This window comes from Anopheles moucheti, chromosome 3 (assembly GCF_943734755.1).
Source record: "Anopheles moucheti chromosome 3, idAnoMoucSN_F20_07, whole genome shotgun sequence".
NCBI classification, from domain to species: Eukaryota; Metazoa; Arthropoda; class Insecta; order Diptera; family Culicidae; genus Anopheles; species Anopheles moucheti.
This window is the reverse complement of record NC_069141.1, coordinates 84,894,140-84,913,923: the sequence shown is the minus strand read 5'-3', so window position 1 is coordinate 84,913,923 and position 19,784 is coordinate 84,894,140. Positions and strand designations below refer to the sequence as shown.

The window sequence follows — 19,784 nt, the reverse complement described above, 5'->3', positions numbered from 1 at the left end:
GCCTGAACCATAACTGTCAAATTCTATGGAAGATTTATCATCTACTAGGGTGCGTTTGTGAGTAAATATAATTCAATATTGCACCCCCTTATAGGAAAACTTTCAAATGTTCAATCTAAAAACAGAACACGAGAAAATGTTTCGCAGGGATGAGAATTTTTAGATCAACACCAGTCTTTTTTAACTTCTAACCCTGTAGGAAGCGTACTTCTAGTAGCAATTTTGTGTTCTACATACTCCATTTTATGAGGGTGGGAGGGTGTATATTTCCATCTCGCCCCAAAAGCGTTCCCTTTTCCGACGTGAATGATCATTGCAACGAAAGCTTTTTCCGCCTTCTCTCGCAGGAAAACAGAAACACTGGTCGTTGCGTGCGGGCCAACGCTAATCAAGGTCTTACAAACGTTATATAGTGTATTTTCTCGCGCTCAACATCGGCACCAGGAGCGCATGCAGGCAAAAGAGTAACGTGTGATATAGCACCACACACGGCACGAAAGCAACCACGTGACATCGCAGTTAAACCGCGCCTGAGCGATTCTGATAGTAAACGGACAGTTGCAGAGAGAGGGAGAGTGAGATTTTACGCTTCCATACCGTTGCCATGGCGATGGACGCACATTCCGCGTGTTTGACAGACAAGAGAATGATGACGAATTACACGACGTAAACATTACTTCACACCTGGTTGATATATTCCACCGAAATGGATATGAAATTGTTTGATTTATCTCCTTTTCTTGGGTGGTGCACTCTTTCACGCCTGTTTGTAGGCAATATCATGCAGTTATTAATTTATTCCACATTTATGGGATTTTTAATGTCAAATAGAAAGTGAACGAATGCGGTAAACCGATAACTGCACGTCACTCATAAATTAACCCACCTATTGCTTGACGCGTGCTCAGACGCGGACCCAAATGCTACAAATTCCGTAGCGGGCAAGCATAGGAAGTCCACTGTGGATGGTTGGGTGAGTTTAACGTTTGCGTAAGCATGTGTCACATCACTGTTTAAAGCCACCCTCGCCGAATGCGTGATGTTGGAAGCAATGGACAAATGGAAAAAAAAGGGATTCGTCTCGAAATTCGAAAGAAAAGCAACCAGAAACCGTGCTTTGAAGATGAAAGAAAAATCGCCACTACACCGCTACCGTGCAGTGCAACGTAGGCAATTAGTTCACTTTACTTGCCACTGTTCCGTGCCTCCGTTTCGTTGCATATGCTGTAACCCTTCGGAGCCAGCATAACCACTCACTTTAAGGTAGCAGTTTCAGTGCTAAGCCGCGCATCAATTGTGAGCCGAAATGGCTGTCGTTGTTAGGGAGCTTTATTAGCGGACAGTGAAGCCTTGCTTTACACACGCACCGAGACGACCGAAACGGACGCGGAAAACTATAGGGTCTTCCCATTCATCTCCACCTGATAATCACGGCGTAGAGATTGATTTGCAGTTCAAGATTAAGCCGAGCAAAACGTGCACGAACGCACACCATCGGTGTTGGGGTTTTTCGGGGGAGAATGGGTAGTAAAAATCGCTATCGTTCGCTCTTATCAGTAATTTATAGTCCCTTCTTTGTCACCCTTTCATCTTAACCCCTTATTTCAAGCTGCTAAGCCTAATTTGCGTTCGCGCTTATTTCTGTCCCGAGTTCGCCATCCATTGTAATTGAATCTCCCACCTGCAGTGGTCTCTCCCCTCTTGGGAGCAATTTATTTTCCCACGTCACATCACACTTTTTCAACCGCACTGAATCGCGAACTACTCCGGATCGGACGGTGCTGGAGGTGGAGACAACACAATGTGTCGCCCAGCGCCCTATCGTTGGTGATTGCCGCCCGCCGGTAACCCTGAAAACCTTCAAGGAAGGGTGCAACGGGATGATAATGATGATGTACCGAGCTTTTGATTTAATTTTCCACCCGCTCTTTAATGTGGCCCGCTGTAAACTTAATAGTTTATGAGGCAGGAATTTCATTTGCGGATTTTGCCGTCGGCTGCAGGGTGGTGTTGTTGTTTGCCTTGTCTTCATTTGTACTACTAAGGCATTTTTAATTGTATGGAATGTTTAATTGGAGTTTAAATCTGAGCATGCGATATAAACAGGCAAAAATGATTCACCAGGTTCTTCTAATGTTGCAATGGCATAAATTATAGATTTGGAAGAATATAGCTGTTGTTACGGCAACTTTATTGAGCTTAATGTATCTATTTTTTTAATAGCTTATTTTGGGCATCCATAGCAACGAACGTCTTTCTGTGAACTTTATTGCCCAAACAGTAGCGCTGCGACCGTCTTCGCCGAAGGGCACTAACCGAACCTACTTAAAGAAGTCACCTGATGTAATCGAAAATCAAAATCCTCCCCAAAATGATTAACAATTCACTTTCACGAACAGTTGCCACTACCATTTTCCTCTCCTTTTTTCCGCGTATCGTCTTCAAAAACTGATCACGTCATCGATAGCTGGAAAAGTCGGTTAAGTGTCTCAGCAGGGTTTGAGCTGTTTGCAGCTGAGAGGGTGAGCTCTCCTATGCAGTGCGTAAACAGCAACACCACCAAAACAGCTAATCTAATAACACGCGTATGCTATTAACCTACAACTACACTCACTCTTGTATCTCCCGAGCCGAGATGAAATGCTTCATCTTATTTGCACAGCATGTGGTGGGAAAGGTATGGACGAGGGTTCGCTCGTACAACACACGTACACGATTAACTACACGCTTTACAGCAGCGGTAAGCGGCCGTGACCATGCTGAAACAATGCTGGTCCGCGGGCTTTGGCAAAAGGGCATGGAGGGAGAGCGCCTTCCTATCGTACACGGTAGATGTTAGCCCTTTGCCTAATTGCTCGGGAATGTATTGCTGGCGGTACGCGGTATGTGCTTGTAGATTTCTCATTTCTCCATTCTATCAGGAGTGGCTGTTGAACGGCGTCATCGCCAAACGGCAAACGGTTCATTTGGCTTGTTTGCATCCACGTTCACATGCGAACCGAAGCTACCGCTGGAAGGTACTGCTGGCAGGGTTGTTGCTGTTATCTTTCAACAAACGAAAAAAAAACCCTCCACTAACACAACACGGTTAGTGTCTTCCTATATTTTTAGGAACAACCTGCGCAAAGTGAACACATACCGAGGAAAAACCCACTCTCGCACACACTAAAGTGCCATCATTTTTGGCAACAAACTTCCATAAACCCCCTGCTTGACTCCAGCGGACGTCCACCGGTGCCAGTATACGGCAGAAGATCTCCCACTGCCGCTCGTAAGCAGGCTGCCCGCCGTAGAAACAAGTTTGGAAAAGCGGGCGGACGCGTTTCGTAGGTCAGAAGCTGTCCGGTAGTACGCCGGTGCTGACGCGTCTCGAGAGGAATTGGCAGAGTTGTTTCGTCGCGAGTGTTTCGGAAACCGTGAAACACGACCATCGGTACGGAAACGGCCTGTAACAGTTCGCCGAGCGTGAAAGTGTTAACGAAAAGGTAAACAAACGAAACGGTTTGCCAAAATGATAGTGTACTGCAAAAAAACAAAATCGCGTGTTATATAGATCGAGTGCTGCCACATGGCGAAAGTGTTCACTTAACGAACAAGTGACAAGAGTGAGGCAAAGTTTGTCGTAATATAGTATCGGTTGTGCCGAGTGTGTCTGCTTTTGCTGATGTTAGTGATACAGTGCGTTTCCAACTTCTTGCGTTGCTTGTCCTCATGACGATCCTAAAATTATCGATCAATTAGCGAAACGCATGGATCCATATTTTTGATAGCGATCAATCTCCCAGAAATAACCTTCAATGGGATGGTGTAAACCAGCTCTCCTTCGTGATTGTTTTTGACACAGTGGTATGCAGCTATTGCTGTTCGAAAATGATAAGCTTCCAGAACATAGCACAAACGAAAACCTGTGTTTTCTGAGTGCGTGAGTGTGCAGTGATCGCGACAAGCAAAGATAAAGACGAACGTGCAGACAGCTGTCAAAGATAAACGTGTCGACATAGTAGGCCGTAGCCGTACTTCTCACGGTGAACTATCTACACTTCCGAGTGGAATTCTTGGTGCAGCTGATGCGGTTGTGTGCCGTTCAGTAAAACCTCTTACACCGGCAATGATCAAACGTAATCCACTGGCGATAAAGTACGGAAGTTATCTTCTCGTTAACTACCCAGCAGCCTTCTATTCCTAGCTGGAACTCTTCCCGAGAGGAAATGTTCCAATTACAAAAAGCCTCAGCTGCTGTGATGTGAACGCTGACAGTGCAATTGGTTGATAGGATCGGGGTTGTGCGTGTGTTTATTTTCGTTTCGGAACTGTTCCACATTTTTCCCGAGTGAACTTCACCACGTAACGGCTCTTCGATGACAGTAGGCGGGCTCCCAAATGTCGGACATTTCTCGTGCGCTTAAAACGAAACACCGCTGTGAAGGTTGTGACCCCCTCCCGGTTTGGCCGTCAGTGCGAGATCTCGATCATCTGTACCGTTCTGGTTTGGCGGTGGCAAAAAACAAATGGGGCTTGGAAAATTCGCCCGCAAGGCCACCATCACTACCAGCACCGCCTTCGCCACCTGTGCCACCGTGTGCATCTCCCTCGGTGCAATTTGTCCGTGAGCCCGTGGGTAATAATGAATGGTGGCGGTCAGCTCCTTTACTATGGCTCATTATTGCATTTAAGGTTGGTGGTGTCTTCGTTTCTTTCGTTCGCCACAACCACTTTGCGCCCAGTGTCGTGTGCCGCCGCTTTGCGAAAAAAAAATAATAAAATCAGATAGATTTTTCATTGCGATTTCTTTTATATTTAACTCGAACGTTTTACGTTTCACAATGTGGCTCGGGAGTCTTCTCTTCGTTTTGTTCACCACACCTACACCACCTACAATCGTGGCAGTATTAGCAGCTCCCATTTTTCATGCTCGTGACGAAAACGTGAGAAAATTGCTAATCGTCGTCCCTGGGTTGGATGCATTCAGCAAATGCGGATCGGAATCCGTGGAATGGTTTGATAGAATCAGGGCGAAGAACTCACCGGGAGTAGTGCGACACAGTGGTTGGGCGGTGGGCAGTGAGAATAGTGAAAACTTTAATTTCGGTGCGATCCTCCAATGTTCCAGGCGATACCAACGTATCGCGCATTAGTCGGAAGGTATTGGGTAGTTAATGCCCAACGCTTGACGTGATCGCATCGGTGTTTAATTTCGGCAGTACGGTGCATGTCTTCAATTTGAATGTGCGTACCCTAGTTCGGGCGGGGGTTTATTACACCTCCATTACGCGGTCATTCGCTTGTGGTACGTTTCGTGGAGGAATGTTCAACAGTGACAGCTGATCAATGGAGTTTCTTTAAAGGGAGGCGAACAGTGTTTAAACAGAACAAGTTTATTGCGTGTGTTTTTTAGGGTCATGTGTTCCGATTTGATAAGTCTGTGAAACAGTGTATTAACAGTGAGTTCAACAAACAGGTGGTTTTAGTGAGTACACTGTAAGAGCGTCTTAAGTGTCTGGGGTTTTGATAATCCAAAATTCAATTTGTTTCTTAAACATAATTTAAAGCGTTCAACATAGCTTTTGTAAAGATGCTAATCAAATATTCGTGTTTGTTGCCAACAAATATCAAGAACGAAATTCGCATATTTCCATGCTGAAGATATCGGCTAAAAAAATTCCAGCCATTACGCCTAAATTTATGCTTTTGTTCTCTATGAGTGTGTGTCATAATTTTGTTTAAAAACTGTTTAAGAAACTATAAGCAAACGTTAATAAAAAAACTCATATTGATAGATCATTCAAAAACTTGCCCGTTCACATCACTGCACTGAAAACCCCTGCGTGTTAAATATAGCCTACCTTTAGGCGCAACTTTGCAGAGACCAACCGAAAACAGCAACGTATCCATTTCGATTAATTTATTCACAATTCCACAACCCCCGCGTGAATAAGTCTTCACACACTTCGTTTCTTCCAGTCCAGCAAACGAAAAATGAATTTCCCGTGCCGAAGCGCAGTGAAAAGTGTCGTATGCATGAAATCTACGCACAGTTCTGACATTTTTTGTGGTTTAAGCAACGCAACGGACCGGATCATCCCGGGCCAGTAGGAACCCAGTTCGAGACGAAACCACGCTTCCACGACGAAAGCAAAAAAATGATAATCGAACTGTCCAACTTCAGTGATAAACTGCGCCAGTACAGGCTGATACTGGAGAAGCTGACCGCCGAACAGCCAAACTATGAGCGGCGCAGGGAAAAGCTAAGGTAAGCTGAAAAAAAAACATTTATTTCCCTTCATGAGGCGTTTTTCTACTTCACAAGTCCACAGGAGACACACGCAGGCAAACACACACACATACTAGAAGTCCATTGCAAACTTTATATCGTCGTCGTTTGAAAAGTGTCGTCTATGAATTGTGGAGCAAGCACTCTAAAACAAAAAATCACACAAATGTTCTCTTGCTTTTCGATCACTACCATCGTCAGTTTTGCATCTTTCATGGTAGCAAAGTTGATGAAACCGCATTCAGATGCTGGTCCCATAGGGGGCCTTTCGCATGTTCCCGCTGCATTTATCGATTTCTGCGATGCGGACGAAGTCAGGTCAAGTGACAAGAGATGGTAAAGAAGATTTATGAGCTTCTGGTCAAATCGTGACTTCCGTCGCAACGGTTGATGGAGTTCCGGCTTGAAGACGGTACTTAAACATCCCAGCATCGTTTAATGCACCACCGGAGAATTGTCTTGGATAGTTTATTCTTTGCGATAGTGTGATATGCAAATTGAAGTGACTTATTCTGAAATTTAATTAAATATAATTTTTCAACCGATATCCAAATATAAGAGAACTTTATGCAAAGCACCCAGATGGATAGGAGCACATTATTAAAATGGTGTGTATTCTTCCGGATGCTGAATAGTGAACCAAATAAGTCGCCAGCTCTTTGCATGCAACAGTATAACCTACCAATGATCAGATTAGATGACCTCCGACCCAAAGAGGTCTGAGAACAGTAGAGATTTTACCTCGGAACGAGTTTATTGTTCAGTTGTTAGCGTCAGAATTTAGCATTTTCCTTCTTATGAAGGCTTATGACTAGGTCATGGCTGCTGTATAATAGCTCCTTAAACTTTGAGTTAAATAATAGTGGCATATTTATTGTATGCCAACGCATAATATGCTCATGTTGCTTGGATGTTGCACAGTTCTTGTTTAAAGACAAGATGCAATAGCATAACATTCGATCTTTTTTGGGTGTCTTTACTAAACATTTATTAATTTGTTTTTATTAAATGTATTCCCCATTTAAAATCTCTTTTCAATTAATAAGTCTTTTTTTTTACTTTTATTTTAATTATATGGCATTATAAGCTGATCACAAATATCTTCCTATTAATAATTCAACAAACCGATGCTCAGTACAGAAAAGGCTTCTTTAACATTATTCCAACTCATTATCTACTATTTTGGAGATGATAAACGTTGATATCTTTATCACTGACAAGTTTTGTTTTTCATTCGTACATATCAATCAACGCCTTAAGATATAGGTCTTAATTACACGTTGGAGCATTTCTAACCTCCCCACCGATAACTTAATGATACAAACCAATCAAATTCCAACCCTAACCTGACAATTGCCTGAGGCATGATAGCATAACGGCAGCAAGAAAAAAGGAAACAAACAATTCATTTACTCTTCGGTCCGATTTTACCCATCCGACGGGCACTTGTTGAACCAGTGAAACAGAAAATAAAACAAAGCGAAAACAAAACACATTTCTCCGTGCGTATGAGTTATGTAGCGAATGAGATCAAAAGTTATGCTAGTACCTTCCCCGGCAATCCATTTCTTCCAACTGTTGATCCTTTTCAGTCCGATCGCTCCCCATGCGCACGCAACACACATGTTCCGTGCCACCAAAATCTCACCCCACATCCCACCAACGTTCGTTCGCGCGGGTCGGGTCGTCCACTTTCGCTCATTTCCAATCCCAATTAAAAGCGAAATTGGAACTGCTCGAATATGTTCGAATGGCATTTCCGAATGGGACACCGGTGTGTTTGTATATTTTCGACAGGTTGGCCACCGCCGGCCACAGTAATATACTGTATTTTGGAGCTTTAAAAGGGGAGAAAGAGAATGAAAGAAACGCGCCATTTATAGCTCATCTTAGCACATAAACAGTTCAATCAAACACGCCCCAATAGGTGACAGCTTGCGAAGGGCGGCCGAAAGGAATTAATGCAGAAGAAATTGGTTGACGCAATCCATTTACCCCTAACCTCAACGCACCTGCTGGTGGGATCACGTTTCGCCGTTCGGGGACGGATCAATGTGAGCACGTGAGAAAGCGAACGGAACAGTGTCACCGAAGTAAAAGCTGCTCACAAAAAAGCAAACACTCCGATCTCATGACCGATCGAGTAAGATCAGCAGCAGACAGTCGACACACAGCCGACTTTTTCCCAACCCAAACACCGGGTGACTTAAATCATGCAGTGAAACGGTATTCGGTAGCAACATCTCATCTCAGTCTCCGTGTTCCGATCGACGAGACAAGGTTGATTCGTACCGCTACGAACAAACGTTTTGGGAAGCGTTTTAGTGCAAAAATACTTCCCCAAGATAAAAGTCACCCAAGTCCTTGGTTGCAAAAAGGCAAATGCAGGCTCACGCTCGCGCTGGTGTTCGCTGAAGTGATAATTTGTGTGCGGAACTAATTAGTAACTTTGCGCTTCAATGAACGGGGAGTGCTATATGAGTATATGACGCTTTGGGGGTTGAAATTGTGGGCGCACATAGCATTCCCGCTTCGTGGTGCTGTATGTGTTCGTGTGTGCGGGAAAGGTTGTTGGTGATAATGTGCAATCACGAACATCGCAAGATAAGCGCAGGTGATGCGAGATACTTGAGCCGGTGTGGCTAGGAACTGACGCGTTTCACCGGGGACATTGAACGACTTTAGGCCAACGGTTTGAGAGGTGCGTTTTGTGCGGACCCAGTTCGGACCCGTCGTCCGTGGATACTGTTTGTAGTGGACTTTGTTTAAGGTGCAAGATCTGCAGAAATCTAACCCTCGAAACACGAATTGTCTCAAAGATCGCTTGTTTCAAAAATAGTTCAGTTGGTGATGTTCATAAAGTTGCGACTGATAGTTCCTTTCAAATCGAATTCCATATTGTATGAAGTGATCTAAGACGTAATCAACCTTGAAAAGAATCATGTGATCTTCAGAGTTGAATGAAGTAATTCCATGCCATCCCAGTTATCATTAGTTTGCGTTGGCGTTTTACAAGACAACCACACCACCCAAGCGTTGTGCATAAAGTGAACAAATATCACGTGCTCTGGCTAAGTGTGTGGATTGGTGTTATCAGTGACAATGAGGGCAGAAGATGAGACCGGATACAGTGCATAGAAAAAAATGAGTTGATAAAGGTGGCAGATTCCGTACGAAATACGTATACCGCGAACTATTAAGGATACTTTTACAATTTTAGAATCGCTCGAGGCATTGGAATCGAAACGCACATAATTATCCAAGAGCAATGTGGACAGTGCAACAGAGGACTTGCAGCTGCAGGTTATTTTAAGAAGAATTATAGATCCATTACTTACTCGAACTGTCCAACGATAAATAAACCCGGATTTTGGTCCCCAATTTCTCAATTTTAAGCTTCATAATCCGGCAAATAAAACAGAAAAATGCTCTAAATATACAACACCGATAACATCGAGCCCCTTCCGAATGCATTTTTATGGTTCTTCCAAGTATGACATCATGGGGACGCGATCTTATCGCACTGATAAATGGAATACAATCGTAATTATCACATTGCTTAAAGAATTACATTTTTTATGTGACAATTAACTCCAAAGTGAACTGTAATTGCAGCAAGTCTTAAAGATAATACTATACACTTTACAATTACATTGGAAGTTGCAACTAAGGTGCTGTTCACATATAATATTTCTTATAAAGACAAATTAATTTCAAATAACGCCTTCCATATCATGGTGGGAAGTTGAAAACTCTTTGTCATTGCAATCCATTGTAAAAGCTCGATCAAAGATATAGAAGGTACAGGTAGACGTTAATAGAATTAAATCTTCCAATTACAAAAAAAAACACTAAACAAGATCCGCGATTAAATCCATTGTGATTGGTGCTGTAAGAAGTAATGTTTTAATTAAAGCGTGTGAGTGTAGTTGCAACCGATTCGATAGCGATCGTCCAAAGAGTGCAGAGTCAGTGTGAAACATAATTTATCCAACTCATTCTTCAACATTTTTTAAGACTTCCCGATGACAACTTCTGTTTGGCAACTGCCTTTTTTATATTCTATTGTAGCAGCGTTTTATGAGAACTGATTTTGTGGCCGAAATAGATACAAAGAAACCCCAAAAAACTGCCACAAATTGTTTAATATCCGGACGACAAAAAAACGTAGTGCAAAATGGACAATTAGCGTGAAAGTGATGATACGTGGTGTATTTGGGAATTTTCCCATACTCATACGGGAACGATGGAATGGTGATGGTTTCGATAACATGCCACATAACCAGCGCATCCGGTGGTTTTAGTACGACTCAAAAGCGAAAAGTGACGGTGAAATTAATCCTGTGCAATAGATACGGCTCACAAACCATTCAGCGGGCAGGCATAACTCACCGAACGTTGCCATGCTGCCGGGGGACATGTTTCTCGGCAGTCCGGGCCTCCCAGGGTCAACGATGAAGTTGACACCGGGCGTGGGGATGACGTTGCTGATCGGCATCGCCGGTAGCATCTTTCTCGTTACCCAAAGTCACCGATTGTGGCGCAGGTATGCTTCAACCCGGTTGGGATCGGTATCTTAATGCAAGTTTACTTTAGCGAAATGCAACCCATTGCATTGTGCAGTTGGTGCGTGTTGAAATCGTGCAAATATTAATCGTCTTCTGGTGGCCACCAATAGAGAAGGTCCTCATTGTTCATTTCATCTGCTTGGAGACACTTTTTAGAGGCGTAAATTAAATTAAAATAAATTTCATTCTGATTGCCACTCTTTATTTATCATTGTTGTGAGAGAAAAATAAAAATATTAGGTCAATTGTGATATACTGTTAGCCCTATTTTTAATTATGAGAATTGTTTGAAAATCGAATTACATAATAATTTTGGTTGAAAAAAAACCTCGTGGTTCCTGCTAGCTAGTTAAGAAATTAAAGATAATTTCATTACTTTTGTAACAAACAGTTTTCTACAAAAAAATCATCATATTTCAGTACAGCGAGTACAAATACTTTTTCCTCCCTATTTTAAATGTCAGTGACTAAAAAAACTTTAACTGAACATTGATGGACCTTCAATTATCACCCTTATGCTACCCTGTACACATATTTGCGTCACGTGCAATCGTTTCTCAGTTTCCGCAAAGCTACTCTATTATAGAGCATCCTCTCTTTACTTACACCGTAAATGGTAGCACACAAAAAACCAACCATGACCTTCACCGACTGCCAGCGCAATGGCTTCAGGTTCGACTGTTACACTTATGTTAGGTTCTGCACAATATACAAAATCCACACCCGAAACAAGAATAAAGTACACTTGACCCTCCGCCAGTTGTGGCAGTGGTGGTGGAACGCAATAATTTAAGCAAAACAATGATCAACACCAAATTCAACGCAGTAAAGCGGAAGTGAAGCTAACGGCCAAAGCCCAGTTTACCAGCGTATGTGTGTGTGTGTGTATGTGGGACTTGGTGCGTATGTACAGCTGTGTGCGTGTTCGTCACACATGACAGAAACTGACCGTTTGAAAGAGAGCAGCGTGGTGGATGTACATTTTCAACCCCTTTCTTTTTGCTTTGCTGCAACCCCTTGTTGAGTTCTTTTCACCGGCAACATTGCCGTTCATCGTTTACTGACGATCGTTTGTTCGGCTGAGAGGGAGTAGGGGAAAGTATGCGCCTCGAAACGCATGCGTTCAGCTGTATCAAGGTGATCACCTGTGCTTACTTTTAAGAAATATTTGGCCTATTTCTTAGGTTCAAATAAGTTCTAATTTGTTTTTATGACACAAAAATGGATCTGTATTTTCAACATGAAAGAATGCAGCCCGTATGTAAACCGAACGGTAACAAAGCGAACACAGACGATCGCTTGTTAGACTTTCCGCTTTGTGATCATTCTGTTCCGGTGTAAGGTAGACGACCACACCGAAACCAGCACAGGAAGTAACGATCGCACGCGTCCGATCGCGGTACGATCGTGTATTGTGGCTGCACAACCAAACATACAGTGTGGTGCATGTGTTTAACAAAAAAAAAGGAAAAGAACACAAACACCATTTTCCTTCCATTCCACTCATTTGTTCTAACAGCTCGCGATGGATTGTTCGCCGCGAGGGGAGTGCCGAGGAAGGATACATCAACTGTTAACGCACGATGTGTGCATGTCGTCGTGATGGTAGTCCGTTCCCTGCTTCCGAATCCGGAACCACCTACACAGCAAACGGATGATGCGTACGATGGAAAGAGAAAATGATATGTCGAGGAAAAGGAAAACCATCGTCCCGTGGTGGCCATATGAGGGTGAAACCGGTGGAAAGGGGATTAACAAAAAATAGAAACGCACACCTGGCTTGCTTGGGGGACTTGGAAAATGCACACGTTAAAGCGGGAAAGGTAACGCCGCGAACGGGATGAACGAGACACAGGTTCGTCGCTTGTACTTCCGAGCAGCCGCAGGCAGTCTCCGCTTAGTGTTCGTTACAAACGTATGCCAACTCCTATGTGTCCCAGGGAAGCAATTAATTTCAAGCGATCTTTCAAAACCGAGCCCTTCCGGTACGGGCAGGTGTGGAAATAAAATGTATCTGCAAGTACGCAGTGGCTGGTGAATAGCACATGCAAATAGTTGCGACAATTTCGTACTAAATGTGATAGTGGGTTTTAAAGTTGTTGCCCTAGATGCGAAAGAAAGCATAAAAATTTACGACGCATCGCTTGGCAAAATATAATCCAGTGTATTTAGTATTAACGATTACAAATACGGTGAAAATGAAGTGATATTACAATGTGTTCTAAAGGTGTTCTCAATTTTGGATTGCTGATGTAAGCAGTCTTGCTGAAGAAAGCTTTCAATTCAGTTGCTAGTGTAATGCTTTAATTAGAAGCGAGTCGATCCGTAGTTTAGTGATTGTTTTTATGCAAAACATACAGTGAATTGTACGGTAGAAACGGTACATTTAAGTAAAAAATAGTGAAGTGAACAGGTGTAGCGATCCTTTTCGCTTATTATCGTTTGCTGGAGCGCTTATTCTGCTTGTAGATCATAGTTTATCATTGCTTTTCTGTAGTGCTTTGCTAAATGTAGGTAGACTTTTTAGCTTTTACAATGTTTACAAAGATTTTTAGACCGTATTGCATTAAAATATGATGTGTTATTAACAGTTCCAGTAGTAGTGTGAATTTTATATTTTTGTTTAATACTATTTTTATAATTATTCAACAGCATTATGTAGGTCAACTTGTCACAACGCCAATACTTTGTCCAAATTAATCAAACTATTTTTTTTTTTGAGAAACAATATTATTTTGTTAAAAAAATGTGTGAAAGAATTTTTATTCACACCCCAAAAACAAACCATTTGACTGGTCTTCTTCCCTACACTCGACGCTAGGCTAGCGAAACGGAAGCACCTATCAATTACCACACTTCATTAGCATTTTGCCCGAGACGGCTACATCCGTCCCGGGCTTGTACTCAATGCCGAACAGGTAACACATGGTACCGGTGTGCCATAAGGTACCAAGTTCAACGGCATCGCCTGACACGTTCGTTCAGGCCGGGGGATTATTGCAGCGGAAATGGACTTTTACCAAATTTGTCCGTTCAGTTGATTGACCACCAGCAAAACACTGGCTGCCAATGTTCTATGTCGCATCACGAAACGTTAGGAAAAGCATCGAAGGAAATGCAAAATATGGTGATGGTTTTCATTGCTAAGCTCTTGTGTCCTAAGCATAGCGGTGTGCTGTGGTGTGAGCTTACTTACTTCCCTGTGATGTGATCAGAACACGAAATGCGTTGATCGAAACGATACTAACAGAGCGATAAAATCAAATAAACCGTGCTTAAAAGCTCTTCCCAAGCGAAATGAAGCATTGGACCATTTGTTATGGCAATGTGCAATTTGTCACCCTTGTTTGTTTTTGTGCTACAGCAGAGCTGCATATTAATTTGTCTGCTCAATCATTTCTCATTCCAAAATGCCAAATGCAAACGAGTTGAGGTTATTGGTTGATTAATCTATTCACTTTTGCTCATGAACTTACATATTAAGCTTTCCCCTTCGAAAGTAATATTTTACACAACCACACATCCAAATTTGTTCAACAGAGAAACTTTATTTTCATTCGATTTTCATATCAATCTTCAAACACTTAACAATAACACTTCGCTATTACGCAGTCTCGAACAAATGCATCACCGTTTTTGTCACCGTTTGCCGTAAAACTGGTTGCAATTGATTTTGTTCGTTAGTGAATTTTCTTTCTGCCGTACTTTAAGTGTCTACTGATGCAAAGAGTAGAGCGTACTATTTTAAATACACCTCAAGGTTAATTCGTCTCCAAGGCTTTTACCCAAACACGTACTCTCTCACAGCGGGTTTCGATGGATTCCGTGTTGCGTGTTCGCTCACAGCACAATCAACACGGCAACAAACATTTGTTATCACTTTGGGCACATTTTATTAACTAATCGTCTATACTACCATATCTACTGCACTATTGCAACCGCTTTTATTTTCTCATTTAACATCCCGCGTATTTTCAATAACATCGCGCGCAATACGACTAAATGCAGTGGCTTACTAAACATCATTGCGTAACCGGTTCCATTTCCCTATCCAACCTGTTTTGTACATTTTACTCTGGAATGGTAGAAGCGATAGATTAAGCGGTCCATTGTGATGACGAGCGTAACGTAACCTGGTTCAATTCCGGACGATGTTCTTAAATGAAATAAACCAACCGCAAATGCACATGATTGCTGTCTGCCTTCGCGACCGTAGTGCACGGGCTGACTGTGGCCTGCTCGTAATGATAACACAATCACAGTGTGTGCAGTATGAATAGGACTGTTCGCTGTATAATTTGTGATTAGCCTTTCTGGGCCAAAAATTTCAAGCTAATTCAAATTTGATTTTAAACTAAATTTAAATCGACATGATTATATTTTAATTAATGTTCTGCATATCTAAATTAATTTTCAATCGTTACATAAATACCTCACAATCCAAATCACACCTTTGTTCCACGATCTAGTATAACAACAAATCATTAATGCTTGCTTTCGACACACGTCCTTCACACTTCTATTCCATCACAGTTTACGCTATGCTTCGCCACACAACAGCACTGTGAAAAATTGTGGCCCCAATACGAGGAGTAAAGTTTCACGTTCACATAGACCAAATTTCCCTCGGCCGCTCTCATCTCAAGGATAGCATCCTCCAAGGTGATCACATTTATTTGTAGAAAAAAAACCGAACGAAACATTTCTTCACTCTTGACCCGTCGAAGATGAAGATTGCTCTGCTACTGTGGGTTGATCGCCGTTCGTACTCGTAGTTTGGGTCGCGGTAGAGCTGGTGGCGTTACCGTTGGCAGCGGTCGCCGTAGTGGCTGTCAGTACATCACCACTCCCGAAGGACGTTAGGGCGAGTAGCTTAATAAACACGACCTCGGCGGCACACAGCATAAACAGAAACATAAACACCGCTATGTTGGCCTGAGGTTGATGTGGTTGCCCCGTCGGCGAAAGACCTTTGGTACCGCCTATCGCAGGCGGAGGTTCCAGCAGGGTGGTCAACGTCTGGACCATCAGTACCGACAGTACCATCTTGTTGCTTCTCTCTAGCCGGCAATGTGCAGAACAATGGTTGATATGTGCGTTGATCGTTGCTGGTCGGTCGAGTGACCCAATCTAGACGCCCCGGTAAAGACTGCTTGATACGGAGCCTCAATTACACATTTCCGCTATCGCACCACGGACAGTGTTTCTACCTCGTTCCAGCTGTGCAGGGTCGCTTATCACTCGCACGCACCGAACCAACTGAACCAGCCTGCCACAAACGAGTAGGACGGAATTGAAACAACAAAAAACGGACCTAACTTCATTTGCATACGAAATTAAACGTCACGAGCGACGGTTCGTGGGTAGATTAAAGTAGGTCCATAACTTTAGACATTTACAAACACCTTTTGTCTACAAAACTTTCTGATTCCTGTGCGATAGACTTCTTTTTACAGAAGCGTTCCCTTTAGCAACTTCTTTCTCGTTTCTTTATTCACCCAAACTGGTGAGAAAGGTGAGCTTGACTCTGCCACTGGAACGATCACTTGCAATAACGGTAACGTCGACGTCAACGACGTTTCGTGGTGCTGAAGCAACTGAAACTGGTCAACGCGTTCGCGCTCGATCAGTCGGTAGGTCGGTCCGCGCACTGTCTGCCCTCAGTTTCGGTCTCTGAGATCCTGTCCCGCGACGATGACGGTAACTGCGTGCACGTTTTGGAGTCTTGTAACTGTAACCCTCGCCGTAACGGCGGATGACGAGATGATACTTCATCTCTCTCTCCCCGGAGTTCGAGCGCGAACGAGACGTGATCGAAAGTAAAAGCGACTTATCAGCTGGGTAAAATGCAACCAGCCGGTTTTAGCGCTAAAGGGGGTGGCATGGGTCTTAAATTGACCCAGCGGTACACATACGAATACGTGTGTATGCGACCCCAGGCGGCTACGTAATCGCGAGGTCTTGCAGCATAAGATGCGGAATTGGAGAATTATGCTGCAAAAATTATCCCTGCAGTGGCAATGATGGCGGCTGGTCATTATTTAGTAATTTTAGTTACTTTTCAGTTAGTTTTTTGCTTATTTTGCCCAAATGAATGACTTCTGAAAGTGCTTATTATTTAAATGGTGATCTCAGCTGCATAAACAAAAATGTTAAACGTGCTCCACTTTTATTTTTAATTTTCGGATAATTAACATCACGGACAGCTTAATCGATGAAAAATGAGATTGCTTCACACACTATTAGTAGCATCACTGTAATTAATGATCTTACCCTTAAAAAAACTAACAACCTTGAACATCGCAGATAATCGTTGTACGCGTTACATGTGAAAATTAATTGCGCCTTAACATGATGCAAGTGACTGATGCGTTTGATGAAAAGGGCCCCGTGGAAGCAGCGGGTTGATAATCCATGCACAACCAATAGGGGGATGTTTTACGATCAATTAATCTTTCACGGTGAAAGATTTGCTCAGGAAGTACATGAGCTGGCCAGCTGGAAAGAGTTGCTTTCTTCCGTTCCTAAGGCTACTTTCTTCACAACTGGGTGAAGATAGGAGAGTCTATCCATCTTGCTGCATTGTAACCGTTTATTACGATGTGCGTAAGATGTTTGGGGAAACAATCGTTATGTATATTAGGAGAAATGTTACGAGACGAGGAGATATTACCACTTAAGTCTTCGAATCTGATTTTCTCTACAGGAACAATCTTGCCAAGTAGTTTCTGACGCTGACGTGGCTTTGAATTTTATTCTCTTTCGTTTTTTAAGTACTTCAATTGATTTTTGCAAGTGACAGAATATAGCTTATTTATTTTAGGACATTTTCGAAGTTTGTCCTCTTTTATTGGCTTAAATTGATTTACTAACAAGAACCGGTTAAAATTAGATTTGGTTTCACTTTGGACAGTATTGGGATACAATCGATTTGTTTGTTATTTTTGTTTTTTCACACATTCACTCAACTTACGCCGACAATTGTCTAAAACGACATCAGTTCCATCACTGCAATACGATATACTGGTTGCTACAAGCCCCCGGTGATATTTGTATTTACCAATGGCGGTCATTGGGATGTTGAATGGTGCTTTCCTTAACAACTAATGCATGACGATAACGAACCCCTGTATCTAACGTAGCGTTGACGCACTTTCCGATGGCCAAACAGACAAATCGATGAGCGAATTAATCGACGAATGTGAACGGAATTAATGCTTCCAGGAATTAATGAACCGGTCCACAGGAAGGCGTCACCGAGTTGCAATCGCACCAACGATGCATGTCTAATTAATTGGCTGGCTGTAGCGTGTGGTGTTAGTTTGTTGATCGGAGTGAAATGTCACCCTATAGTTGATGCGAAATAAATTCTCCCGGTGTGATGAGGATTAGCCGATATTGAATTCAAAAATGTTGCTCTACAAATCAAAGAGATTAGCTGAATAGAATGTGTGACTGCGATTGAATAGATTTATTAGTAATATTGATAGATATTATTGAAATTAGAAATATTTACAATAAACAACCTTAGTTTATAACATTAATATAAACGTTTAGTCAAACATTACTATAATTTCCATCTCGTTCTCAATGTTCTCATCCTCTTTCAGCAAGCTCAGCCATAGACGGCGTTCTTCCCGGAAGCCTGATGCGGCAGAGTGCTACATGTGTAACGTAAACATCGAACTCGAAAGTACAGACAGGTAGGTGCTGCGTTTCGTCCAAACCCGTCCAACGAATCTAATCCCTTCTGATTGCTTTCATTTCCCAACCGCTCAGCTTCGCAACATGCCGCGGTTGCGAAAAACTGGTCTGCCGCGGCGAGAACTGCTGCCAGTGGGTGGAATCGATCGGCATCTGGGAATGTACCGGGTGTCAATCGAATCGCGTAATCCAGCAAAAAGCGGGCGAATGGTTGCTGAATCAGTTGACCGCCCGGCTCAAACAGCCCGGCCCGGTAGAGCTGAAGGAAGCCAATCTACTCGGGCTCGGTTTGGGTAAGCCACCAGCAGCGCCAGTTGCCATTTTCCATTTCGAATGCCCTTTTTGTTTGGCTGTGGTTTACATTCCACCTTGCATTTTCTCCACCCCCCCAGACACCGATGACGCGCGCAGTACGACCAGCTCGACGGTTTCGGCCAACCAGCGTATAAAGGTGCGAGAATTCATCGAGGAGCTGCTGTCGAGCATGCTGCACGGTCCACTGGACGATGTTTCCGTTGGGCAGCTAATGAAACATGAAAGCTGTAAGTACAAAAACGGGGAGTTCCACCCCTAAAATCCACCCCTGTTGCATTTAATACGGTCGCCCTAGCAACTGCTCGAATCGGCTCGAGCAGCTCGAATGCGCCCGGTTCCATGCAATGCAGATTGCCTAACCATCGCACATTCACGCGCGAAGCAAACCGGAAAGCCCGTGAGCTTTTCGCTTTTCTCAAAACATCGGACACTCATATTTTCTTGATTCACCCTACAGATATAAGACTTTTTCGCAAGTTCCACACACGTTTGAGCAGGTGTCTGTACAATCTTGAACTCTCGATCCATCACTCACTAATGTCGGGTAAGAAACAGTCAACCAGTGGCAACCGAAGCCGAGAGTCTTGGCACAATCTGATCACTTCACCTGAGATCACTCGTAGCATCCTATGTACACGCACCGGTTTCTGTTGTATGTCCAAGGTCTATCTTGCTTGTCGAATCATTCTTATTGCATGTTCGCACCAATGCAGCCTCCGCTGTTCGACGCTGCAAGTATTCTATTCTGCTATCTTCATTTATCCTATTTCGCACGCATCTTATTAGACCAATTTGTTTCTTCACTTACTTCCGCTTGCCACCTTCCAAGAACGCGATACCAAATCGCTGCCCTTGCTAGTACACGATCTTCGATCCTTATCGTGCTTATTATTTTCCACCGGGTACCTTCAGGCCTCTTTACTGCA

At 43.1% G+C, this 19,784-nt stretch overlaps 2 protein-coding genes across 3 annotated transcripts in view; one reads left to right on the top strand and one right to left on the bottom strand.

Moving 5' to 3' along the window:
- The first annotated feature begins 3,314 nt into the window (after positions 1 to 3,314).
- The window catches only part of LOC128300599 (uncharacterized), a 39,241-nt gene continuing 22,771 nt past the window's right edge, over positions 3,315 to 19,784 (top strand). Inside the window, exons 1-6 of one of the 2 annotated variants that reach the window (XM_053036723.1) lie at positions 3,315 to 3,485; positions 5,962 to 6,250; positions 18,450 to 18,542; positions 18,619 to 18,836; positions 18,936 to 19,085; positions 19,316 to 19,402. In XM_053036723.1, coding sequence (XP_052892683.1) covers positions 6,141 to 6,250; positions 18,450 to 18,542; positions 18,619 to 18,836; positions 18,936 to 19,085; positions 19,316 to 19,402 — 658 coding nt within the window. In that variant the 5' untranslated portion in view covers positions 3,315 to 3,485; positions 5,962 to 6,140. The remainder of the gene's footprint in view (positions 3,486 to 5,961; positions 6,251 to 18,449; positions 18,543 to 18,618; positions 18,837 to 18,935; positions 19,086 to 19,315; positions 19,403 to 19,784) is intronic. The other variant, XM_053036724.1, reaches the window with a different exon arrangement.
- On the bottom strand, positions 14,347 to 16,009 carry LOC128300600 (uncharacterized). Its single transcript, XM_053036726.1, has one exon. It carries the CDS (start codon positions 15,883 to 15,885, stop codon positions 15,547 to 15,549), a length of 339 nt encoding a protein of 112 aa, XP_052892686.1. The 5' UTR covers positions 15,886 to 16,009; the 3' UTR covers positions 14,347 to 15,546.

Excerpts from the sequence above, each read along its gene's own strand:
- LOC128300600 (XM_053036726.1), bottom strand. The coding sequence starts at position 15,885 with ATGGTACTGTCGGTACTGATGGTCCAGACGTTGACCACCCTGCTGGAA.